Genomic DNA, 27370 nt, shown 5'->3' on the forward strand with positions numbered 1-27370 from the left:
CTGAAGTATCTTTTTTACGGTACACCACCAACACAAATCTTTTTCAAAATCTTATATTTCTTCATAGGCAGTATGACTCCCCTCTGCCAAATTTGGGGATGTTTTCATTCATGCAGTCCATGATTGCACTGAATCCTCACCTGTCGCCTTTTGACCTTCCCACATTCCGTGGTTGTATTTTATTATCCCTTATATTTCACCTGTCCAATTGGAGGACACGTGACAGCATAAGCACATGACAAACTGGGAGAGTCTCATGCCTCTGTTTCCCATCAGTTGTGTTCCATGGGTGCTATGTAGGGGTCAAGGGCAGTCATGAGTGGGTGTGCCCCCACCTGATCCTGGAGACAACACCTAGGGGGAATTACATCCATCATCGCTGCATCATTACTGTCAAACTGTGCCCCTTCCCCTGTTCCCATTCCAGGGTGGGTTGGGGTGGAGATCTGTGCCCATTTTCACCTTATTTCAGGTAATTATTAACCTGAAGATGCCTGTAGAGTCTGGGAGATAGAGAGGAAGGGATCCTCATGTCCCTCCACTCTCCTTTCTCTCCCCCTTCCTCATGGGGTAATCCCCTTCTTTGGCACCCATCCCCAAAGGGATGTTTCTTTTCAGGAAGTGGAGGGCTTTAAATTCCACCTTGCTTTTATGTTCTCTTCTCAGTCCTCGTGACCTGGCCCCGGCTGTCCCTCAAACTTCCCCTGACCACTCCCTACCCTTCACCTAACTCCACACCACACCAAACTTTAGTGCCTCAGCCTGTCATGCCTTCTCTGCCTCCCAGGGATGACACCTGCTGTTCTTTCTGCTTAAAACATTCTACCTTGCCCACACCACGTGAAACATTCCTGGAGAGGGGGAGTGGGTGGGGTTCCTCTGCCCACCTCTCAGCTCCCCAGCTTCACATTGTCTAGTGAGTACTCGTTTACTGTCCCTCTCCTGTCTTGGGACAATGGACTCCCCTAGAACAGAGCCCCAGACTTATTCCTCTTTGCATCTGCATCCAGGAGCAGCTAGCTTTGTGATTGGAAACCTGCCCTAGTGTGAGCTTGTTGAATGACAGGATGGAAGAAATGGGTGAATAATAATGATCATAATAATGAAAGTTATTATTCAGACATGATTTTTTGTGAGTCTTTTTCTGTGTATTCAAAATCTCATTTAAGACTAATAGAACTCTGTGAAGGAGACTCATTTATCCCCATTGCACAGAGGAACAAACTGAGGATATGAGCGGTAAAGAGCAGATCTCACAACCAGTAAGTGGTTAAAATCTAAATCTGCCTGATTCCAAAGCTCGAGTTCCCCACAGCTACTGCGTACATAGTCTCGGACTGGCGGACTAGAGGGGCTGGTGCATTGGGGAGGACTAGATTACCAGCCCGAGTCTGAGCTTTGGCTGCACACGCCTGGCGTACAGGCGACGCGTGCGCAGTGCAGTGGCGGCGCCCCCTGCGGGCAGCGCGCAGGAGGCAGCTGCAGCGAAGGGGGGCTTAGTGCGCCTGCGCGCTCGTGGAGGTGGTGGCTGTTCTCGGTAGTGGCCCGGCGGTTCTCCGCGCGGCGGGCGCGGCCATGGCGCAGCCGGGGAAGCTGCTTAAGGAGCAGAAGTACGACCGGCAGCTGAGGTAAGCCAGGGCTCACCGAGTCGGGCGGGCCAGCGGGTTCCTGTGCGTCCGGGCCGGGGCTAAACGGGCGGGCGGCGTGGTTGGGCCTCCCTCAGGCCTCCCACCGGGCTGGGCCGGGCCGTGCGGCCGGCGCTCAGGGTTCCGGCCTGGGGCCGGCGGTGCTTCTCGAGGGCCGGGACTCGCCTTCCCCGAGGGGCGCGCCCGCCCGCTCGCCACGCGGTGTGCAGGTCGAGGTGCACCGTCCCAGCGTCAGCCGGGTCACCGGGGCGGCTGCCAGTTCCATCTCGCTGTGCTCAGGCTTCTCGTTTTGCAGAATGAGGGGATCGGGAATACCCCATCCCGCCCGCAGAGAGCAGCACCGAGTGTTAGGTATTGTTCTAAGCCGGAGCTGTCCACTAGAAATATAATGCTAGTCTCATGTAAACCACCTGTGTAGTTATATATATATATTTTGGTAGCCACATTAAGAAAGGAAAAAAAAAAAAGAAAGGAAAAATAAACAGGTGAAAATAATTTTAATAATGTAGTTTATTTTATTTAACCCAGTATATCCAAAGTATTACCATTTCAACGCATAATCAGTATAAAAAGTTATTAGAGATATTTAACATTTTTTTCCATTCTGTCCTTGAAATCCAGCACTTTACACTTCTAGCACATCTCAGTTTGGACTAGCCTTATTTCTAGTGCCCAATAGCCACATGTGGCTAATGGCTACCTTAATGGACACTGCAGGTCTAAGCCATTGGGCTGGTTCTTGACTACTTCCTCTCCCATGCCTCTTCTCCTAACACTCCCCATTCCTTATTTATTGATCATCTTCTGTGTGTTAAGGCAGCAGAAATAACACAAATGTTTGGCTCCCTTCCTTTCTGGAGCCCCCAAGCCAGAAGTTACAGTGTGTCCCTAAGGACTGGAAGCCATTTGTATGTACCTACAGCTTAGTGCTGTGTTAGGGGCTTTATGCACTCAATTCTGAGAGCAGCCTTGAAGGTAGATATTCTCTCTGCTTTATAGATGGGGAAACTGAGTCTTAGAGAAGTTCGGTAACCTGCCCAGTTTCCCATGTATTTGAACCAGGATGTAAACTCAGGTCCTTCTGGCTTTTTCAGAGCTGGTACTATCTGCTCCTGAGCTTCTGGGGAAAGAAGCAAGGTGACAGAGCCCTTGTAACCAACTTGTGTTCTCTTGTAAATTCTTGGAGATCCTTGTGTTTTGAATGTAGATGTAACCATACATGCAGAGCTGAGAAGATATTTATTTATTTATTTATTTATTTTGCGGTACGCGGGCCTCTCACTGTTGTGACCTCTCCCGTTGCGGAGCACAGGCTCCGGATGCGCAGGCTCAGCGGCCATGGCTCACAAGCCTAGCCGCTCCGCGGCATGTGGGATCTTCCCAGACCTGGGCACGAACCCGTGTCCCCTGCATCGGCAGGCGGACTCTCAACCACTGCGCCACCAGGGAAGCCCGTGAGAAGATATTTTAGATTACTAAGTGACTGTGACAAAAAAGAATTTTTGCTGAGTCCAGTCCATTTAAGGACCAAACTTTACCTTTCATCGTGAGAACTGTTTATTGGCTTTGAAGTGTCAGAGGGAAGCAGTTACAAGCAAAGCAGCAAAGCTGTTCAGCCAGCTAGCAGTCAACAGGCCCTGCTTTCCTTAGGCCAGCAAGAGAATAGAGAGGATTGATTTCGTGTTTGGGCCGTTTCTTGAAATATATTACCTAGAGATGCACTAGTATTCTTTTAGGCTTACTTTCCAACTACCCGGGTATCCATCAACCAAATATGTCAGGTGTCTTCTGTGTGCCCTACTTTCACAGAAAAAACAGACATTTCCAGTCTGTCTGGTTCTTCTAGGCTATTCCTCCATGCATTTGACAGCTATTCAGTGATCACTTATCCTGGGCAGGGCACTGTATCGGGCATTGGGGTTCCAGTGGTGAACAGAGGGAGTGGTCCGGACCCTTATGAAGCTTAGAGTGGAATGGAGAGATGGGTGTTCAGCAAATAAAAGACCAAATGAGGGCTTCCCTGGTGGCGCAGTGGTTAAGAATCTGCCTGCCAATGCAGGGGACACGGGTTCGATCCCTGGTCTGGGAAGATCCCACATGCTGCGGAGTAACTAAGCCCGTGCGCCACAACTACTGAGCCTGCACTCTGGAGCCCACGAGCCACAACTACTGAAGCCTGCGTGCCTAGAGCCCGTGCTCTGCAACAAGAGAAGCCACCGCACTGCAACGAAGACCAAGCACAGCCAAAAATAAATAAAATAGATTAATTTTTTAAAAAAACCCAAATGAGGCAGTTACAATTGTGATATGCTCTGGAGGACATATGGGCCACATAAAAAGAGGGAATCTGCTTTAGATCAGGTGACAGGGAAGGCACCTTAAAGCCTATCAGTCCTCCAGGCTATGAAATTTTTCTAATGATTTGGGCTCCCCCTATACTAGTTCCTATACTGACAAGAAAAGATACATTAGTTAATAGGCTTTCTGGGCGAAGGTAACCAGGTTGGATCAGCTGTCATGATGCTTATTTGATCATGTACCTTGCCATGTTGATGATATGCTGGTGTGACAGGATATAACATATATTTCAGGTTATAACATATATTTCTAATCCTTATTACATCTTTCTGTTTGCTAATGTATGCATTTATTAATCATGCTATTAGAATGTTCATTGGGAATTACATTTTAAAGCACTCTTATTGAAGTCAGTGTGAAGGCTTTTCAGATGATAATTCAGTTTTCTTGGTAAAGCTTATCTTACTTTTGCAGATGTCATGGTGATAAGTCCTATGTCAAGATCTTAAATATTCTGGATCCCTATAACTTAAGGAGAAATGAAATAGAGAATAATAGGTTTTAAATCTAAGGTACTTCTCGGGACTTTCCTGGCGGTCCAGTGGTTAAGATTCCGCACTTCCACTGCAGGGGGCGCAGTTTCAGTCCCTGGGAGGAGAACCACGATCCCACATGGCCCACACGCCACGTGACACGGCCAAAAAAAAGAATAATAATAATAAATAAATAAATCTAAGTTTCTTCTCTAATGTTAATGACTACAAAGACTTTCTGTTCTGTAAGTTATCTGGCTTGAAAAGAGTAATGGACTAGGAGCTGGAAGACCAAATTTTTAGTTCTGATTTAACCCCCCCTTAAACCATGCCAGGCATCAACCTGTTTGAGTCTCAGGTTAGTCAGCTATATAATCCCCGTAACACCTCCTGCTGTTCCTGTCTCACATATTTGCCATGGTTGTCACATCAGTTATTCTATACAAGAACACTTTTTTTTTTTTTTTTTTTTTTTTTTTTTGCGGTACGCGGGCCTCTCACCGTTGTGGCCTCTCCCGTTGCGGAGCGCAGGCTCCGGACGCGCAGGCTCAGCGGCCATGGCTCACGGGCCCAGCCACTCCGCGGCATGTGGGATCTTCCCAGATCGGGGCACGAACCCACGTCCCCTGCATCGGCAGGCGGACTCTCAACCACTGCGCCACCAGGGAAGCCCAAGAACACTTTAAAGATCAAAGATGATGATTCAAATAAAGTTGTATTTTCATGAAAGCTTTTAAAATGTTAAATTTGTGTATTCTTTTGTAGGTTGTGGGGTGATCATGGGCAAGAGGCTTTAGAATCTGCTCATGTTTGCCTAATAAATGCAACAGCTACAGGAACTGAAATTCTTAAAAACTTGGTACTACCAGGTATTATAGTTTTGTTGTAAATTTACTTCTTTAAGGTTTTGAGCTAGAAATATATATTCTTGACTGACTCTTGTTTTGTCTCCCAGGTATTGGTTCATTTACAATTATTGATGGAAATCAGGTCAGCGGAGAAGATGCTGGAAATAAGTATGTTCTATTCTTTTCAAATACCTGCATGTTAGGGAAGGCAGTGCATTGTCATGGGAGAGCAAGGCCTGAATCCCAGCTTCAGCTCCTCAATCAGGGTGACTTAACTTCCAGGTGGAAATAGTCCCTATGCTTAGGATCATGGCAAGGATGAAGTGAGTTAATATAGGTAAAGTGCTAGCACAGTGTCTGGCAAATAGGCCTTTAGTAAAAGATACCTGTCATTACTGTCTTTATTGTTGTTATTAATGAAAAAGGGTAGTCATTATTACCTTATTTGTGAAATCTGGATCCTTCCTGAGTCCTTATATTGATTCCTAGATGTTAGTATATAATTAACAATAATTGTATTTTTGGATTATAAGATAGTAAAAGCTACCTTTTGTTTGTGGTGTCTTCTAAGCTTAGTCCAGGTATATCTCTTTCTACAATACACTGTCTGTAGAAATGCTGTTCGTTTTGGTTTTTTTATAAATTTATTTATTTTATTTTTTAGGCTGTGTTGGGTCTTCTTTACCGTGCGCAGGTTTTCTCTAGTTGCAGCGAGCAGGCGTTACTCTTTGTTGCGGTGTGCAGGCTTCTCATTGCGGTGGCTTCTCTGGTTGCGCAGCATGGGCTCTAGGCACGTGGGCTCCACTAGTTGCGGCATGCGGGCTCTAGAGCGCAGGCTCAGTAGTTGTGGTGCACGGGCTTAGTTGCTCTGCGGCATGTGGGATCTTCCCGCGCCAGGGCTCAAACCCGTGTCCCCTGCATTGGCAGGTGGACAGGTGGATTCTTAACCACTGCGCCACCAGGGAAGCCCTAAAAATGCTGTTTTAAAGATGGCCTGCATATCATTCTTGAAAGATGATCATATTTAGACTTTCAGAGCATTCCCCAATTTGGATTTCATGCTTGCCTTTTCAGGGACTTGGAGTCTGGGATCTCTCATTATATTTGTCAGTAAACAACAACAATGAGTAAATAGAAGAAATCAGAATTTGGTTCATATTGAGCTTTGTTATCTTTTCTCTGGGTGGTAATACAAGTTTCACTACCACAACACCCTTTTATTGGTATCTATAAAGAAAAAGTCCTTTTATCTTTGCTTACTTGGTTGGTTAGAACAGGGTATAGTAAGAATGAGGTTTCTTTCTCTTGTGGAGCTGCTGAGCTTGTGCTCCAAAGGTACCCTGACTCTGATCAGCAGACTCAGATCTGGACCTTGGGGCACAACAAGGGTATGTGTGGGAGGAAGCCTGAATAAATCTGTTATAGTTACCCGCAAAAGCAGACTGTTCAATGCAGCATTTCCCAAGTGTGGTCAGTAGCTGTTAAATGGGCAAATGGATTCCATGGTCAAATGAGTTTGGGAAATGGGTCAAATGAAACTAAATATTTCTTTAGTGTAAGACTTTAATATCATGCGTATTACATATATTATGAATTTCCAAGAGAGAATATAACATATGGTGTTTCCCAAACTTTTTAAAGCCCGGGAACCCTTTTCTCTCAGAGCATTTTGTGAAATTCATGTTCTGTGGTACATTCTTTGGGAAACATTGATTTATTAGCCTGTCTTTGGTTACAAGTTTCATCCAGCTTTCTTCCTCCAGGAAGGCTGTTACAGTCTGAAATTAAAATATAGTTTGTTTTAAACTATGAATGAAATGCACCTGGTATTACAAATAACCTTTCCTTTATAGTCAGAGAAGCCATTAAATTTGTTTTTATTCTGTTTTAGTTTTTTCCTTCAGAGAAGCAGTATTGGCAAGGTAAAAAATCAGTTTGTTATAGAATATAGTTGTATTTGAACATCTAGTGATGCCACTATGTTTCGATTGTTTGAAAAGCTTTACTTTAAAAGAGCTTATTCCTCTGAGAAAAAAGCTAATTATCTCATTTTTTTCTGATCTCGTAAATCTTTATATGCTTGGTAGTTTAAGAACTTAGAAGTACTGTTCGTGTTTTTATTATCCTGTATTAAAGCTAAATATTCAGTGATGTTAATGTTCAGAGGTTGGAGTATTTTGGTAAAGAAGATTTTTTTTTACCAAGAGTTAGTCAGAATGTGTCTTATTTTTGTATTTCATATTAAAAATCTTACAAAACCATATGGGTCAACTTAGTATAGTATTCTGAATAGAAATGACTGTTCTTTAATGACTGACCTCTCTGTGCAGGACTGTAAATGTGGGAGGTTAGAGTAAGTCTCAACTTGACTCAGAATCTCCCTGCCTGCTCCCCAGGGTTTTCTGGTCATTTGCCTAATCAGAAAAGTAGAGTGCAAGTCATGTAAGCATTTAAGAATTCTGAATAATGATGGTTTAGCTCTGTTTTAAGTAATACTCTGGTTTAGTCCCAGTTTAAACACTATGAAAAGCAGAGTTGTCATATCTATGCATGGAATTTGGGTTGTTTTACAGTGTTTTTGCCTGATCTGTAAATTAGGGGTTACATTTTAACCAAATTTTTTTCTAATTCAAGTAAAATGTTTTGTTTTTAAAAAGAAACGAGCTCAAGCCGCCATGGAATTCTTACAAGAATTAAATAACGATGTCTCTGGGAATTTTGTGGAAGAGGTATATATAGATATATATATATATATACACACACATATTATTATTTTTGGTCAGAAATTTAATTTTTTAGTAATTCAGAGCCCTAAATTTAGTAATTCAGAATTTTGAATCTTTGTATATTTATGTTGAGAGTTGAATTATTTTAACATTGGAGTCTAGCATTTACCTCACTTGTTCTAAAGTAGCTTAACTGTTTCTGTCATCTTTAATATGATTGTCAAATTGTTGGATTTTCTTTCCCCTGTCCTATTTAGAGTCCAGAAAACCTTCTAGACAATGATCCTTCATTTTTCTGTAGGTTTACCATTGTGATTGCAACTCAGCTTCCTGAAAGGTAAATTTTTAAGTTAATTTGTTTTTATTTTAATCTCTTATTAGATTTGCATAGTTTTGTTTTCTCTGCAGAGTCTGTGGTCTTTAAAATTCTTAAACTCCACAGAAACCTTTAATTAGAAGTGCTTATAGATCTCCAGCACTAAAAAGATAGGGAAGAGAAAAATACTGAGATGTGAAACTTTAAAAAAAATATATTTAGAACAGTTAAATTGAACATTGGTTATTTTTTTAGTGAAAAAAAAACTAGTTAGAATTAATTATAGGGAGTGCTTGGCGCTGTATACAAAAGTTTTATAAATATTTTCTTCTTTATTATGGAAATGTTTAGGAGATGTCTTTCAGTAGCATTCTCCCTAATACAAAGGACTAGGTTTTCATATCTCTCTAGTCCAAAAGACATACTTTCTTTGACACTGCAACCTTGTGGAATTGCTTATGTAAATATGTAATATGTTTAGGTAAATATGCTGTTTATATAAATGCAATAGATATATCTTTGCATTTATTATTTAGTAAGAAAGTTGCTTTATTTTAAAGCATTTTCACATTTGGCATGTTTCCATTTGCTTATGTTCTTATCCTTTGTGACTTCTTTTACAGTATATTACTACGTTTAGCAGATGTCCTCTGGAATTCCCAAATCCCTCTTTTGATCTGTAGGACATATGGACTAGTTGGTTATATGAGGATCATTATAAAAGAACATCCAGGTAAAATTGTTGCACATATGGGGCTTCCTATTGGTTGCTTTAGCTATAATTTTAGGAACTTGACAATTTAGAAAGTCAATTTTAAATCACAGAGTAAATTTGTAGCAGCTCAACTCTGGTTATACGTTCAAAGTGGCAGTCAGAATCAGTAGGCTTTAATCTTTGTATTTCCTTTACTTAGCACTATAGAAGGATACAAAGCAGGAGATACAACAGGTGCAGCTGCTTCATCTTATTAGGAGGCCCAGCAGCTATGCAAATACCTAGCTTTTTTTGCCTCCTAACCTACATAGGGCATGTATGTCTGTTACAGGTAAGAGCCAAGGTATGTGGGTTACACTGACACAGAAAGGATATGCCACCTTTTCCCCCACCAGTTTTCTATTCCATTCTCATACAGGCATTAGGCGTCCCCAGTTCAGGTGTAGTTGCACACAGCAAGCAAGGCATTTACCTAACTACTGTTCCAAGGAAACAGTGTTTATAGGAGACTGAACTCACCTATAGGCAGGCTTGCATCAGTTCAAGTCCCTTTATTTAGAAAATTTTAATCTTAAATCATCATAAAGTTTTCATTCAGTACTCCTGCATTGCTCTGAGCCAGGTACTCTGCTAGTGTAATGACAGTCATTGGCATTGGTAGCATCACTGAAAAGTGGTATCTGCCTGGGCAGCTAAGGAGTGGTATTTGAGGATAAGTTTTTGGCAGTGGTGATGGGTCATTTAAGAGTTGTAAGTAGGAAAGTGACAAGGTAAACATTTTGTTTTAAACTGGTCACTCTGAAACCCGGTGGAGAATGAATGGATTTGAAGGGGCAAAGATTGGAGACCAGGGTTGCTTTTAGGAGATTTTCAGTGGTCTAGGTGAGAGAAAGAGCCAGAGAGAGAGCCCCTGGCTGAGGGCAGATGTTATAAGGATAGGGAAGAGGGGGTAGACAGTGATGAAGGTTAACATTGCTGGCTGTGTGCCTGCCTTTATGTGGATTATTTCATTTAATCTTTCCAAAATCCTTGTAAGGCAGATACTGTTTTATCTGCTTTTTACAGATAAGGATGCTGAGGCATAGAGAGATTAAGTTATTTACCTAAGGTCACACAGCTAGCAAGTGACAGAATGGAGCCTAGCTCTAAACACTCACTGAAATTACACACTTTCCCATGCTCCCCTATGTGGAGAGCTGTGTATGAAGTGACATCAGGATGTGGGGAGTGACTGATACTGGGCCAAGGAAGCTCGAAGTCAGGGAAGACCATCACATTTCTAGGGAAGAGGTCTCGGTAGATGGTGATGCTGTCTGTTGAAGACCACAGGTGGAGGAAGGGTAGGTTGTTGGGTGCTGTCGGAACACAAATTTTACCTATTTTGATCTTTTCCAATTGTAATAACAAAATTCTTCACTAAAGGAATCTTGGTTTTACTTTTATTAAAACTATAGTCCACTTAAAATTTGTGCATTTAGTAAAATACAAATTTATATGTATATGTAAATTTAACTCAATAATGAACAAAACAATGAAAAAAACCTGTAGGCCCTATGCCCATTTAAAAATTACAGATTGCTGGGCTTCCCTGGTGGCACAGTGGTTGAGAGTCCGCCTGCCGATGCAGGGGACTCGGGTTTGTGCCCCGGTCCAGGAAGATCCCACATGCTGCGGAGCGGCTGGGCCCGTGAGCCATGGCCGCTGAGCCTGCATGTCCAGAGCCTGTGCTCCGCAACGGGAGAGGCCACAACAGTGAGAGGCCCACGTACTGCAAAAAAAAAAAAAAAAATTACAGATTTCCTAAGTTCCTATAATGTATGTACTGCCAGCAGTATTGCTAAAGAAGTAAGTTTATCTTTTGGGATTATTTGTTTCACAGTAATAGAATCTCATCCAGATAATGCGTTAGAGGATCTGCGACTGGATAAGCCATTTCCTGAACTGAGAGAACATTTTCAGTCTTATGATTTGGATCATATGGAAAAAAAGGTTGGTAGTGTGTGTGACCTTCCATTTATAGGTATACTTAAAACTTTGTTTTTAACCTAAGGTTTTTGAATTACAAAGTGAGGAAATACTATAAACCTCCATAGTCCTGTCATCCAGGTCACATAGTAACAACATTGTACCTAATTTGTTTTAAATAAATCTATCTTTCCCCAAAATTTAAAAACTTTTTTATTGAAGAAAAGTACATTAACTGAACATATCTGTGTAATCAACACCCAGGTCAAGAAATTGGACATTAACATATCCCAGAAGCCCTCTTCATGGCTCTTTCCTAAACAAATAGATGTACTTTTTAAAACAGTTTGAATTTGGGGTGGTGTTTGTTGAAATTGACTCCTCTTAAAACTTATTTTTAGTGTTTGAGAATTACCAAGGCAACTGCATATTTCATTATAGAAATAATGATATTTATAACAGGCCATGTAATTTAAGGCATATATATATATATATATATTTTTTTTTTTTTTTCTGACTACCCATTAATTAAGTGCAGGTATTTTGTTCATCAGAAAACACAGAAAGGATCCCTTTTCCTTAGTTTTGGATTGGTATCTGAAATCAAGATACTTGAGCTTTGTTTTTGGGTGGCAGTCCCTGAGACAGTTTTCTTAATGGTAAAATGGGGACAATCATAGTATATACCTGCCTTATTAGAAATAAATTGGACACTGCCTTCAAAATCTTTGTAAAGCAATTTTTGTTAACCCAGTTCATTTTCCTTCATTCATTATTCCACATATACTGAGAGATGTAAACATTGTTGAATAATTGAATTTAATAAATATTGTTGAATTTGTTGAAAATGATATGGTATAGTGAAAAATAAATGTTAACTAATTAATGTTAACTGATACTGATATTTCCTTTGATTCTTTTATTTTTAGGACCATAGCCACACTCCATGGATTGTGATCATAGCTAAATATTTAGCACAGTGGTATAGTGAAGTATGTCCTTTCTTGAAAAAAGAAATTCCATATATGACTGTATTTTTTCAGTTTATTATAAAGAATTTCATTGGAGGGGGTGGGACATTGATTTTTTTTCCTTATATGGTTATAGGGCAGCTGATTTAAACTGCTAGTTTAAATCTAGCAGTTTCTCTTTTGATACTGACATTTTTATTAACAAAATGAAATTTGAACAAATGTCATTCTGAAACTGGCAGTGGGGAATGAATGTAGAGAAATGGCCCACAGTTTCTGTTTTCTTTCAAGTCAGCTGATTTCACTGAGGTATAGATTTGCTGATGAAATCTCATATGGATAGGGGGAAACTGGACTTTCAGTTTCCATATTTTGAGTTTTTACAACTAGATTAAAATTTTTTTTAACCCAATTTAGACAAATGGACGAATACCTAAAACGTATAAAGAAAAAGAAGACTTCAGAGATTTGATTAGACAAGGTAATATGGGATGTGATTAAATGTATAAAGTTTGAAAAGCATATTGCTTGAAGCTAATGTTTATTGGATTTCTGTCAACACCTTTGTCAGATGATGCCATCATGAGTTTTTTTGTTTGTTTGTTTTGTTTTTTTGGCTGCATTGGGTCTTTGTTGTTGCACATGGGCTTTCTTTACTTGCGGTGAACGGGGGCTACTCTTCGCTTCGGTGCGTGGGCTTCTCATTGCGGTGGCTTCTCTTGTTGAGGAGCACGGGCTCTAGGCACGTGGGCTTCAGTAGTTGTGGCTCGTGGGCTCTAGAGTGCAGGCTCAGTAGTTTTGGCGCACGGGCTTAGTTGCTCCGCGGCATGTGGGATATTCCTGGGCCAGGGCTTGAACCGGTGTTCCCAGCATTGGCAGGCGGATTCTTAACGACTGCGCCAGCAGGGAAGCCCCCATCATGAGCTTTTATTTTATTTTCCTTGGGAGGTTAAGGAGCCACTCCTTGTGTAGTTTTAAGAATGACTAGTGGGCTTCCTTGGTGGAGCAGTGGTTGAGAGTCTGCCTGCCGATGCAGGGGACACGAGTTCGTGCCCCGGTCCGGGAAGATCCCACATGCCGCGGAGCGGCTAGGCCCGTGAGCCATGGCCTCTGAGCCTGCGCGTCCAGAGCCTGTGCTCCGCAAGGGGAGAGGCCACAACAGTGAGAGGCCCGCGTACCGCAAAAAAAAAAAAAAAAAAAAAAGAATGACTAGTGATTAGCCATATTTCTTCTTAAGGTTCAGTATCCAATCCTCCCTTCAGAATCTGACAAGGTTATCTCCATAATGCTGGGGGGAGAGAAAGAGTGAAAAGAAAAGGGTTGTTGTTTGCTAATCAATTTCTATTTTAATAGGAATTCTAAAGAATGAAAATGGGGCTCCGGAAGATGAAGAGAATTTTGAAGAAGCTATTAAAAATGTGAACACAGCACTAAATACAACTCAGGTATTAAGAGCTGATGAGGTATTCACAAATGAAAGGTGTTTTCTGAAGTCCTCATACGTGAAATAGTTGATTTTAATTTTAATTGAATATTTCTCAAATTGTAGAGTTGGTTAGAAATTAATATCTGTAATACAGCTTGAATATTCTTTTAATAAGATTCTGTATTGTCCTTGTTAAAATGGATCTCAGTGCTTCAGCATATAATTTGATACAGTGATTTATATAAATTAATTGTGTGAAGTACATGATTTGTGAATAATAAGTGTTTGGGGGTAGGAATTATATAATGAAGGTGGTATTTTGCTGTTCCAAAATAGTGTTGCCTGAAAAGTTAAATCTTACCCTGCTTTGCTTTTGACAGTAATTATTTGGATATATTGGAAGATGTTCTTAAAGACATTGTATACCTTAAAAGTTACTTGGAGGATAACCTAGTGTAGATGCCCTTTGTTTTGTTGTTGTTTTGTTTTTAAATTCTGGCCAGTGAGTTTTTTGGGGAACTTTGGAATAATACAACTGGTAGTATAAATTAGAATTTTCTTATAATTTTTTTAATCTTTTTTTTGGCTGCACCACACAGATTGTGGGATCTTAGTTCCCTGACAGGGATTGAACCTGGGCCCTCAGCAGTGAGGGCCTAACAGTTAGCAGTGTGGAGTCCTAACCACTGGACCACCAGGGAATTCCCAGAATTTTCTTATAATTTAAAACAGGAAAAAGTGCTACCCTTCAAGTTAGGAACGCACTCAAGGTGTCATTACATACTTTTTGGAGACAATGAGGTAGTGTTGCTGAGTGCTTAAAAGTGTGTGCTCTGTGAATCACACAGTTTTCTGGGGTGTTGAAAATTTTCTGTGTCTCAGTTGGGGTGATGGTTAGAAGTGTGTGTATCGTTATCAAAAAACATTGAATTGTACATTTAAGATTTGTACATTTGGGGCTTCCCTGGTGGCGCAGTGGTTGAGAGTCCGCCTGCCGATGCAGGGGACACGGGTTTGTGCCCCGGTCTGGGAGGATCCCACATGCCGCGGAGTGGCTGGGCCTGTGAGCCATGGCTGCTGAGCCTGCACGTCCAGAGCCTGTGCTCCGCAACGGGAGAGGCCACAACAGTGAGAGGCCCGCGTACCACAAAAAAAAAAAAAAAGATTTGTACATTTTGCTGAATGTAAAATTTACCCCAATTAAAAAAAACAAGCTTCTCATGGTTGGGGGACAGTGAACTAAGCAAACAGACAAATGTGCCAGGTGCTGTGAACAAAATTAGAGTAGAACAGAGGGGTAGAGCATGATGGAGAGGAGGCCTGGGATCAGGAGGGGCCAGGGAGACTCTCAAAGAGATGTGTTTAAGCAGAAGCCTAAGTGAAGTGTCATGCAGAGGTCTGGAGGAAGAGCTTTTCAGGCCAAGGAAGCACATGTACAAAGGCCCAGAAGTGGGATGATGCTTGGCATTTGTTCAAGGATCAGTATGAAAGCCACTGTGATTGGAATGAAGTAAACAAGGGGGAAAGAGGTGGGAGGGATTTAAGTTTGGAGAGGCAGAAAGGGCCTGATCATAAAGGCACTGCAGGCCACTAGAGTGTTTTGAGCAGGGGAATGGAGTGACCTGATTTATATTTCTAAAAAAATTATTCTGGCTCTTGTGAGGTCAAAAGACTGTAGGGGACTGGGAGTGGAAGCAGAGAGAGCAGTTAGGAATTACCAGTAAGAAAGTTCTTTTTTTCACGCAACGGTAGAATCAAAGCCTAAGGTTTCTATAGTTTTTATTACTGTATGATGTTCTTGCTAACATTAAACGTCCTTAATTTAACGACCTCGTTTCTGTCAGAGTGGTTGTCTCTTTCAGCAGTCACTAATTAGGGTGTAAGGGTTTCAGATTTTTGACAAGATGGAAAAACATGAAGGACTACAAATCTAGCTTGGTATTAATGTCTGTTATCTTTGTTCTGTCTTCAAATATGACTATAAAAAGATTTACTTAGGCTCCTTCTTTACTCTACTTATGATGTAAGAGAATAGGTCAGTCTTTAATGCTAACAGCAGTGGGCAGGAGGGGACTTTCTTCCATTCGCTCTTTCCCCAACGAATCTCCATCTGGTGGTGATTCTGAATAAAAGTCTAAGTTTGTATTTGAACTTGTTTGGAAAATTGCAGTGGAAGTTAAAGTGGGCAGTGAAAATAAACATGAACTTACATTAATTCTTAGTATAAGTAAATGTTTCATGTTCCTTTGTTAGATCCCAAGCAGTATTGAAGATATATTTAATGATGATCACTGCATAAATATCACCAAACAGGTAACAATAACAAAAAAAGTAAAAATAGTGCCACCTTAACCTTTGGGTCAAATTCAGATGTCACTTAATATTAATTTTTTTTGCTTCTTTTAGACTCCGGCATTTTGGATTTTAGCTCGTGCCTTAAAGGAATTTGTGGCCAAAGAGGGTCAAGGAAATTTACCTGTTCGAGGCACAATTCCTGATATGATTGCAGATTCAGCCAAATATATAAAACTTCAAAATGTGTAAGTCACCTGTTTTCAAACTATGTAGTAGAAAAATCAGTCTGTTTATATTAGAGATGAACATATTTTATCAGTCTACCAGAAATCAGAAATCAAATGGAAACCTGTTATAATCTTATCACTTTAAAAATAATCTAAGGGACTTCCCTAGGGGCGTAGTGGTTAAGAATCCCCCTGCCAATGCGGGGACACAGGTTCTATCCCTGGTCCGGGAAGATTCCACATGCCGTGGAGTAACGAAGCCCGTGCGCCGCAACTACTGAGCCTGTGCTCTAGAGCCTGCGAACCACAGCTACGGAAGCCTGCACGCCTAGAGCCCGTGCTCCACAAGAGAAGCCACTGCAATGAGAAGCCCGCGCACCACAACGAAGAGTAGCCTCCACTCGCCACAACTAGAGAAAGCCCACGTGCAACAACGAAGACCCAATGCAGCCAAAAATAAATAAATTTATAAAAATAAGCTAAAAAACTTAGGGGGAAGATTTTTTTTTAATATATTTTATTTTTAAGAATAGTTTAAGTTCACAGCAAAATTGGGCAGAAAGTATAGAGTTCCCACGTACCCCCTGAAGGGTCAGATTTTGTTTTTCATATTTTAAGATAAAACCTAACATTTGAGCACTTAACTCTATGCTATCAACTGTTCTATGTATTAACTAATTTAATATTCACAATAGCCCTATGAGAGAGATACTATTATTGTCCCAGTTTTACAGGTGAGAAAACTATGACATAGAAGAGGTAATTTTTTCAGGGTCTGACAACTGGGAAATGGCAAAACCAAGATTTGAATCTATGAAACTCACCTGTATACTCTTAACCATGGCCCTGTACTCTCTTTTATCTGTAATTTAAAACTTTGAAGTCTTTAGTTTTGATGAATTTTTTGTCATTAATTTTCATAATTTAAAGAGTTCATGACTATAGATAGACACCTGCTATCCAGTTATCACTATCACCCAGGTAGATTGTCATAAGGACAGGTCTCAATGGATATTACCCTTGTGTACTTTGGGCATGGTGCTGATGAATCCAGGGCCACTGGCCTTGTTTCTTTAGGGACCAGATAATGACAACACAGAGAAGGTCTCTGTTCCCTAGACAGATTGTACTCTTCATCTCAGTCATTCTCTAACACATCTTTATTGCCCTAGCCTAAAAGTTCATCTACCTAAAACTTGGGAAAAGTCAGTTGAGGACAAAAGAATTATGACCTCATATCAGAGGTAGTCAGCTTAACACTGATCATCTCTAGAGGGTGAAAATGTAAATAGACTTAAAAGTTTTACATGAATTTGTAGATGGACAGTTCTGAAGTATTTAACTTTCCTTGGACTTGACTCCAAGGAGATTGTGTTCCTTTGTAACATATTTTGTTAGGTCCTCTGTCAGAGAAGCATGGATCATGGATCTCTCTAGAAGGGCAGTTTTTAAGTTAGGTGCTGTTAATTATTGAGGGAGCCTAGGTTATTAGTGCAGTCCAAGAATCCGTCACCAACCACTAAGAGGTGCTGGTAGCATTTCCATGGCATTGTCACATTTCATGTATTTTCAGATCAGTATTTTTTCATGAAAGGGAAAGACATTTTTTGTTTGATTCATGGTGATATTTAAATTTGGTAATTTATTATTTATTTATTTATATTTGCCTGCGTTGGGTCTTTGTTGCTGCGCACGGGCTTTCTCCAGTTGTGCCGAGTGGGGACTACTCTTCGTTGTGGTGCACAGTCTTCTCATTGCCGTGGCTTCTCTTGTTGCGGAACATGGGCTCTAGGCATGCGGGCTTCAGTAGTTGTGGCATGTGGGCTCAGTAGTTGTGGCTCATGGGCTCTAGAGCTCAGGCTCAGTAGTTGTGGCACATGGGCTTAGTTGCTCCACGGCATGTGGGATCTTCCCGGCCCAGGGCTCGAACCCGTGTCCCCTGCACTGACAGGCGGATTCTTAACCACTGCGCCACCAGGGAAGTCCCCAAATTTGTTAATTTAAATATTCGTTAATAGTAGCTTTTTGTTGTTCTTTTCCAGTTACCGCGAAAAAGCAAAGAAAGATGCTGCTGCTGTGGGTAATCACGTTGCCAAATTGCTTCAGTCTATAGGCCAGGTAAGCTGCCGGGCACACTGCCTTTGATGGACAGTACAGCTCCATATAGGCCTGATTGCATCATGTAACTCCAGCCAGAAAAGGCTTAGAGAGAAGGTGTGGCACTGGCTCAAAGCTTCTTTAGAGGGGTCCTCACTTGCCTGCTAATGAGAAGGCCTGTCATAGTGATGGGCTTTGTGCTGTACCCTCTGTTAATCTGCTTTTATACTGGAGCAAAATCTGCATTTATCTCTTTACAGGCACCAGAGTCCATTTCAGAGAAAGAATTAAAATTACTCTGTAAGTCACCTTGACTTAATTTCCTTATTTTGTTTGATAAAAATGTGCCATGGGAAATGTTCCCAGCAATTTTAAATGGTTGAAATTAAAAATTTTCCATGGTCTCAGTGGTATTGACATAGGTAATTATTGCGTAAGGTTTTTTTTTCTCATAATAAATGGAGAGGGTATTCTAAGACTGGTCAGAGGTAGAGCATCTTTATCTAATGCTAAAAAGACATGAAGATCAATTAATTGAAAATTATCAGTAATACAGAATTATTTTCAGCTTACTCATTTTAAATAACTTGGGAAAGTTTTATCTGAAGACTTTGGGTGTGAAGTCTTGAGTCACATGTACATTGACAGTATTGGTTTAAATACTAACTTTGATCAGTGTTAAATGACTGTGATAGAATTAAGAATTTTGCCATCTAGTTTCAGAGTGGCTAGGCTCCTGGGGTCTTCTTGATAACTCCTGAGTAGGCCCAGAGAATTCAAGAGTTAGCTTAAGAGTAATAAAATCTGTTTTACATGCCATCTGAGGATTTCTCCCTATAGCTATGACCCCTAGTTTCTGCAAAAGTCTATATTTTGTATGTTACCCATCCTTAAAATTATTTATCCAAATTATTCATTTTAAGACTCTTCAACATGTTTGTTTAGGCTTAGTTTCAATGTTTTGTTCCACTACTAATCTTACCCTGTGTTTATGCATTAGTGTTTGTGCTACTAGATTATATGATACCAGATTAAAAGCTGGATGTGTTGGGTATTTGAGACTTTATTATTCTGGTCTCTATTGGGATATGTTTGAAAATTTCCATAATACAAAGTTTTTTGTTTTTTGTTTTTAAAGCCTTACATATTCTCAGAGCACAATATGTATAACATTCTCCTTCAGTACTGCTTGTCCATAATAATGATAAAAACTACTGTTCATTGAGCCCTATCAGGCATTCTGCTTGGTATGTACTGTACACAGTTACACTTTTGATCCACAGAACAACTCAAAGGTAAACAATATATCTCCATTTTACAAGTGAAAACTGAGGCTCAGAGAAGTGCCATCACCTATGTAATCAGTGCTGAACTGGTTGTAATCCCAAGGACATGAATTTAAGATAACTTGTGTTCTGGTGCCATCTCTGCTAACTATTAGAACCTTTTCTTCATACTTCCATGTCTGTAAAGAGGATACACAGAATTTCCTGTTCTTAATCGGGATAGTCATGTATCTTAACCATTTACTTCCATAATGTCTTTTCTGTGTTTAGGCAGCAATTCTGCATTTCTTCGAGTGGTGAGATGTCGATCCTTAGCTGAAGAATATGGCTTGCATACAATTAACAAGGATGAAATTAGTAAGTAATAACCTTTTTTTTTTTAAGTGAGGTTTTTTCTTTTTAAAATTAATTAATTTATTTATTTTTGGCTGTATTGGGTCTTCGTTTCTGTGCGAGGGCTTTCTCTAGTTGCGGCGAGCGGGGGCCACTCTTCATCGCGGTGTGCAGGCCTCTCACTGTTGCGGCCTCTCTTGTTGCGGAGCACAGGCTCCAGATGCGCAGGCTCAGTAGTTGTGGCTCACAGGCGCAGTTGCTCCGTGGCATGTGGGATCCTCCCAGACCAGGGCTCGAACCCGTGTCCCCTGCATTGACAGGCAGACTCTCAACCACTGCGCCACCAGGGAAGCCCCAGTAATAACTTTTTGATGCTAGGTTATTAATTAATTCTAAGGATATAAATATTTTGTGTATAACAATGTATAGTAGACTGTATGGTGATAACATAAAGGATAATGTAAATATTTATACTCTAAATTTTATTCTATAAACCTGTCCAAGAAGTCATAATTTCAAATATAAAACTTAATATATACATACATAAAATCCTATTTAGGTCACTGAGTAAGTTGTGTGATATGTAGAAGAGCTAAAGTCAGCATAATACTACCTTAGTAGAGGTTATGTGACCAGAGCTAATAGTCTAAGACCATTGGGTTTTATCTCAGTAACATATCTCCCTTTATTTTATAATTATTTATCATTTTCTATTTTATTGTCACAAAATATTTAAATTTTATGATAGAATTCCCTTGTATTCTGAAACTTGAGTATATAGTAAATTCAGTTCTTCCTTGTTTTTATGGCATGAATTACACAAATTATACTGAAATTTTTTTCCTTTCAGTTTCCAGCATGGACAATCCAGATAATGAGATAGTATTATACTTAATGTTACGGGCTGTTGATAGATTTCATAAACAACATGGTAGATATCCAGGTAAGAATAGCAATCAAATTATCAAATACAATAAAATCTTGTGTTTTGGCCACACAGCATGGCTTGTGAGATCTTAGTTCCCTGACCAGGGATTGAACCCAGGCCACAGCAGTGAAAGCTCCAAGTCCTAACCACTGGACCACCAGGGAATTCCCAATAAAATCTTTTTTTTTTTTAATTAATTAATTTATTTTTGTCTGCGTTGGGTGGGTCTTTGTTGCTGCATGCAGGCTTTCTCTAGTTCCGGTGAGCGGGGGCTACTTTTTTTGTGGTGTGCGGGCTTCTCATTGCAGTGGCTTGTCTGTGTTGCAGAGCACGGGCTCTAGGCACGTGGGTTTCAGTAGTTGTGGCACACGGCTCAGTAGTTGTGGCACATGGGCTTAGTTGCTCCACGGCATGTGGGATCTCCCCGGACCAGGGCTTGAACCCATGACCCCTGCATTGGCAGGCAGATTCTTAACCATTGTGCCACCAGGGAAGTCCCCAATAAAATCTTAAATAAATACTTAAATAGAATGAAATCTTAAAGGATTCTTGGCGTGTTTGCAGTAGTGATGCTTGAAGTCATACTGTAAACAATTTACACCTGGTTCGTCTCAGGAAATACCATTTGTTTTTTAAGTGTAACCAGTTGCAAGTAGTGTTTGATTCAACACAGGGGGCTGTTGGTTGATTGCATATAGGATAAAATTTTTTCCTGTCAGTTTGTACAGTTTACTTCTAAGACTCACACTGAGTTTGATTTAGTGGAATGAGAAAGCCACAAGAAGTATGCCTGTGATTTCCGAGCTCAGAACTCTGAAGATGTTTCTTTGCTCAGTATCTATTTTTTGTTATCTGTTAATGTAGTAATTGGGGAATTGGCATATGCTCAAAGGTCTTCAGTTGCCCAGGATATCTTTATTAAGATTGTAATTTTAATTGTGCAGGATTATTGCAGAGCAGCACATTCTGGGTGTGTCATAAAACCTGTTGCCCCAACTGATGTAGTATACCCACCGAGTTATAATCTTAATGAGCAAGCTTACCAGAAAAGGAAAAGGAATAAACACCAAATATGTATTGCTTTATTTGTATTGTTTGCTTGGAATGTATTTTTGGTTATCTCTTGCATAATCAACCATCCTCAAATCTAGTAGTTTAAAACAATCAATTTTTCTGTCTCGTTACTTTGTGGATTGGCTGGACCCAGTTAGGCAGTTCTCACTGGGGGAAGGGGATCTCATGCAGTTGCATGACGCCTGGGGCTGGAGTCATCCAAGAAGACATGCTCACTCACGTGTGTGGCACTTTAGTTGGGATATCCGGAACTGCTGTGGGGGGAGTGGGCCGGTGCTGGTCAGGCCTCTCTCTCCACATGGCTACTTGGAGCTTCCTTTTAGCATGGGAGTCCTAGATTTCTTACATAGTGGCTGCCTTCCCCAGAGTTAACATTCCAAAAGACCCAGGTGGAAGGTACAAGGCTTTTTATGACTTGGCCTTGGAAGTCACAGCATCACTTATGTCATGTTCTGTTGGCTTCACAGGGTCACATTAGATTAAGAGCGGAAGGGGGACCACACAAGGGCACAAAGAGGTGTTCATTGGGGAGCCATCATGGGAGATTAGCTGTTACATAGAGCACAGGCTTTGGAGTTAAACCTAGGTCCAAATCCAAGTTCTGTCACTTATTATCTCTTGATCTTGGGTGAGTCACTATTTCCCTCCAAGTCTCAAGTTCTCTCGGTATGGAAAGGTGATAATAATAACTACTCTATTAGATTGTAAGGGTTAGATACGTGATGTATAAAAATCACTTAACATACTGCTTAGCTTTTTTTAAGTACTCAATAAAGGGTAGATGCTACTATTTTGAGAAGGAGTGATGATAGGTCTTTTTTTTATTAATTAGTTTATTTTTATTTTTGGCTGCGTTGGGTCTTCGTTACTGCACACGGGCTTTCTCTAGTTGTGGCGAGTGGGGGCTACTCTTCGTTGCGGTGCTCAGGCTTCTCATTGTGGTGGCTTCTCTTGTTGCAGAGCACGGGCTCTAGGTGTGCAGGCTTCAGTAGTTGTGGCATGAGGACTTAGTAGTTGTGGCTCGCAGGCTGTAGAGCGCAGGCTCAGTAGCTGTGGCGCATGGGCTTAGTTGCTCCGCGGCATGTGGGATCTTCCCAGACCAGGGCTCAAACCCATGTCCCCTGCGTTGGCAGGTGGATTCTTAACCACTGCGCCACCAGGGAAGTCCCGATGATAGTTTTTAAACTAGAGAGGTTAAAAAATAAAATAAACTAGAGGGGTTTAGTAATACCTGGATATTATGGCAATTACATTTTTCCTTCCAGTAGTAATAATAATGATAGCTTACCTTTGGAGACATCATAGTTTAATCATTAAGAACTGCCTGGGCTCATATCACAGTTTTGCTACTTATGAGCTAAGTAACTCAGGCAAATAACTTAATCTGTCTGTGCCTCAGTTTCCTTATCTGTAAAATGAAGATAATAATAGTGCCTACTTCATAGGGTTGCTGTAAGGATTAAATGAATTAATATTTTAGATGGTGTTTAGAACAATGTCCAGCATCTATTAATGCTCCTATTATTATAGTTTTTTATTGTTGTTGTTTTTGCGGTACGCAGGCCTCTCACTGTTGTGGCCTCTCCCGTTGTGGAGCACAGGCTCCAGACACACAGGCCCAGCGGCCATGGCTCACGGGCCCAGCCGCTCCGCGGCATGTGGGATCTTCCCAGACCGGGGCACAAACCTGTGTCCCCTGCATCGGCAGGCGGACTCTCAACTATTATTATAGTTTTATATGTGTCATTTAATCTCCTGGAAATGGGTAATAAACGCTATAAGTTTTATAAAGGGTATAAATAGGACATTACTTTCTCCTTCATTCAGTTCTATCAAATAATTATTGAGCACCACTACGTGTCAGATACTCTTCTAGATACTGGGTAAGGAGCACTGAACAAAGCAGATTTGTCAAACTCAAATTTTTAATAGATTTTAGACGGTTTCTTTGATTGTTACAAATTTGTGATAGTTGCAAATATTAGTCTCATACTTTCCATTATTTTTGTTCTTATTTCAGTTTTACACCTTAATGTTTTAACTAGAACACCTAAAACTGGATTAAATAAAGGAGATAGCCAATAATTTTGAGTCACATATTTATTTTAATGAAAATTAATTTGCATATATATATTTTAGGGGTATCTAACTATCAAGTTGAAGAAGATATAGGCAAGTTGAAGTCTTGTCTCACTGGCTTCCTTCAGGAATATGGATTATCCATAATAGTGAAAGATGATTATGTCCATGAATTGTGAGTATTTTTTTAGGGAATGCAAGAGACAATACTGTCCTGTCATAAGGCTAATAATCTATGTTCATGTCTCCATCCTTTCCTGTAGTTGCCGATACGGAGCTGCTGAACCACACACCATTGCTGCATTCTTAGGGGGTGAGTTCCAGAGATGAGAAGACTGTCACCTGTTGTTATATAGTACAGTTATGAAGTTTTGTTTTCCCAGCTGTTTTAACTAGGGAGGTCAGTAAAGCACAATGTTAATATTGAGTTTAGATTATTTTGGTAGCCCCCAAACTGGTCTCCCTGCTTTCCGTCTCTCCTATTGCTGTCCATTTTAAACTCCTGAAGAGTAATTAATCTTTCTAAAGCATAGCTCTGATTGTGTCTCTCACTAACCCTCTGACCTGGCAGTACACACATATACACTACAGTAGTCCTCGGAAAATAAATCCAGAGTCTTTCATTTGACATTTAAAACATTCTGTGTTCTGGTTTTACCCAGCCTTTCTGGCCTTGGTTTTTTCAAGTTACTTGCTTTTCCCCTAGACATGCCCTTTGATTTCCCGCTCCTTGAATCTTTACCCCACTCTGGGCCCATTTGCCTTACGTCTCCCTGTTGCCTGCATGCCTAAAATCTACCTGTTCTTCAGGACCCAACTCAACAATACCATCTCTTAAATAAAACTCCTTGGAGCCTGGAAGTTTGAGGTCAGGGCCAGCATAGTTGGTTTCTGGTTTCTTCGTGGCTTGTAGGCAGTCACAGTCTTGCTATGTGCCATAACCTCTTCTTTGTGCAGGAAGGTGAGGAGCCTCTCTGGTGTCTCTTCTTATAAGTATACTAATCCCGTCATGAGGGCCCCACCCCCGTGACCTCAATTACCTAATTACCTCCCAAAGACTTCAACTCCATCTCCAAATACGGTAACGTTGGGGGTTAAGGCTTTAACATTTGAATTTTGGGGGACATGCATTCGGTCTATAACATGTGCATTCTATAATCATTCTGCACAAGTCATTTCTTTCAGGTCTTTTTAAAAATATTACCTTCCCCTGTGAGGCCATCCCTGATTGATTTAAAACAGTTCCTCCTCTTGCATCATATCCCCCTTCCTTGCTTTTTCTCCTTAGCACTTAGTCACTTGACGTTTTACTTATTTGTAAATTCTCTCTCCCTCACTACTGAAAAGTAAGATCCATAAGGATAAGGATTTTTGTCTTTTGTTCCCTGCTGTATCCCTAGTGCCTAGGACAGTGTCTGGTACATAGTAGAGTCTCAAATTTTATTGAATCAGTGAATGTGAAAGTAGAAGCTTCAGATTATAAAAGATGAAAAATTGTTTTCTTGGTATTTTTTTTTTTTTCTTTTCTGTTGTTTTGTTTTGAATAGTAACTTTAAAACTTGTTACTGTTACTCTGTACTCAGACTGTTACTGAGTATAGCAGTCTGGGTATCTAATATAGATCCTTTCCAAATTACAGATATTCCTTTACCCTCCCTTTTTAAAAAAATTTATTTAATTAATTAATTTATTTTTTGCTGCATTGGGTCTTTGTTGCTGCACGCGGGCTTTCTCTAGTTGCGGTGTGCGGGCTTCTCATTGTGGTGGCTTCTCCTGTTGTAGAGCATGGGCTCTAGGCGCCTGGGCTTCTGGAGTGTGGCTCGCGGGCTCTGGAGAGCAGGCTCAGTAGTTGTGGCACACGGGCTTAGTTGCTTCGCGGCATGTGAGATCTTCATGTACCAGGGCTCGAACCCGTGTCCCCTGCATTGGCAGGCGGATTCTTAACCACTGCACCACGAGGGAAGCCCCTTTACCCCCTTTCTTTTTTTTTTTTTTTTTTTGCGGTACGCGGGCCTCTCACTGCTGTGGCCTCTCCCGTTGCGGAGCACAGGCTCCGGACACACAGGCCCAGCGGCCATGGCTCACGGGCCCAGCCGCTTCACGGCATGCGGGATCCTCCCGGACCAGGGCACGAACCCACGTCCCCTGCATCGGCAGACGGACTCTCAACCACTGCACCACCAGGGAAGCCCCCCCACTTTTTATTATAAAACATGCACAGGGTAAAATTCAAATGCAACAGAAGGGTAACCTTTGAGAATCCTTTCTGCCTATATTTAGCCTTGAAAAAAGTGCAGTCATCCATACTATTGTTTTGACTTTTTCTTGCTTAATATATTTTGCCAGTCTTTTTTTTTTTTTTTTTGCGGTACACGGGCCTCTCACCGCTGTGGCCTCTCCCGCCGCGGAGCACAGGCTCCGGACGCACAGGCTCAGCGGCCATGGCTCACAGGCCCAGCCACTCCGCGGCATGTGGGCTCCTCCCGGACCGGGGCATGAACCCGTGTCCCCTGCATCGGCAGGCGGACTCTCAACCACTGCGCCACCAGGGAAGCCCTTTGCCAGTCTTTTTAAACCACCATAATTAAAAATACTTTTTTCTTTTAAACTGTGGCATAATATGCCAGGGTGTGAATGTATAGAACAAAATTTTTATTTCCTTTAATAACATAGTTATAAAAAATTGTAGTCCTTTGTTTTGATATAACTCAGTAAGTTATGTCTGTTTTGGATTACGTTTAAACATCTTTGGCTTTGGAAAGGAAAGGTTTTCTTTACAGAATTGAATATTTTTATAGAACTCTTTAAATTTACCTTTTTCAAAGATTTGCTTTTCTCCTTTTTCCTTGCAGGAGCTGCTGCTCAAGAGGTTATCAAAGTAATCACCAAACAATTTGTAATTTTTAATAATACTTACATTTATAGTGGCATGTCACAAACTTCAGCAACTTTCCAGTTGTAGAATAAGTACCCTATAGTGTGTTAATGATTGAAACTGTAATTGCTGTCAGGTTGTGTTCCAGTTTGTAAAGTTCTGCTAAGGGAGAACTGTTAAGTTGTTTCCTTAATAAACATTTTTCTCATTTATAATAATGTAGTCTTGTTCTTTGGGGAGCTGAGGTGGAGGGAGGAAGGAAACAGTTTTCTCAGAGAATAAAAGCTATCCATTTCTAACTGAGTTCATTATTTCTGGCTTGCTATTTCAAAGTTACTTAACATAGAAATGTCTTGTATGGACTTCCTTGGTGGTGCAGTGGATAAGAATCCGTCTGCCAATGCAGGGGACATGGGTTCGATCCCTGGTCTGGGAAGATCCCACATGCCGTGGAGCAACTAAGCCCATGCGCCACAACTATTGAGCCTGCACTCTAGAGCTTGTGAGCGACAACTACTGAGCCCATGTGCCACAACTACTGAAGCCCACGCGCCTAGAGCCTGTGCTCTGCAACAAGAGAAGCCACCGCAATGAGAAGCCCACACAGCCCACCACCACAATGAAGAGTAGCCCCTGCTCTCCACAACTAGAGAAAAGCCCCCACACAGCAATGAAGACCCAATGCAGCCAAAAATAAATTGAAAATTTTTTTTAAAAGGTCTTGTGTTACAT

General features: G+C 41.0%; 1 protein-coding gene across 2 annotated transcripts; it reads left to right on the forward strand.

Moving 5' to 3' along the window:
- Positions 1-1575: 1575 nt before the first annotated feature.
- NAE1 (NEDD8 activating enzyme E1 subunit 1) lies at positions 1576-26856 on the forward strand (the record flags this gene model as incomplete). Of its 2 annotated transcripts, XM_079723510.1 has the most annotated exons (20): positions 1576-1628; positions 5243-5346; positions 5433-5493; positions 7217-7247; positions 7983-8054; positions 8309-8388; positions 8991-9100; positions 10962-11071; positions 11977-12039; positions 12436-12499; positions 13372-13463; positions 15698-15757; positions 15851-15984; positions 18009-18084; positions 18324-18363; positions 19620-19706; positions 20533-20625; positions 23824-23938; positions 24027-24076; positions 26616-26856. In XM_079723510.1, 20 exons carry the CDS (start codon positions 1576-1578, stop codon positions 26723-26725), a joined length of 1605 nt encoding a protein of 534 aa, XP_079579636.1. In that variant the 3' UTR covers positions 26726-26856. The 2 variants fall into 2 exon arrangements, with proteins under 2 accessions (XP_079579636.1, XP_079579637.1); XM_079723511.1 differs by lacking the exon at positions 7983-8054.
- Between the last annotated feature and the right edge of the window lie 514 nt (positions 26857-27370).

Source organism: Hyperoodon ampullatus, assembly GCF_949752795.1.
Source record: "Hyperoodon ampullatus genome assembly, chromosome: 18".
Classification (NCBI taxonomy): domain Eukaryota; kingdom Metazoa; phylum Chordata; class Mammalia; order Artiodactyla; family Ziphiidae; genus Hyperoodon; species Hyperoodon ampullatus.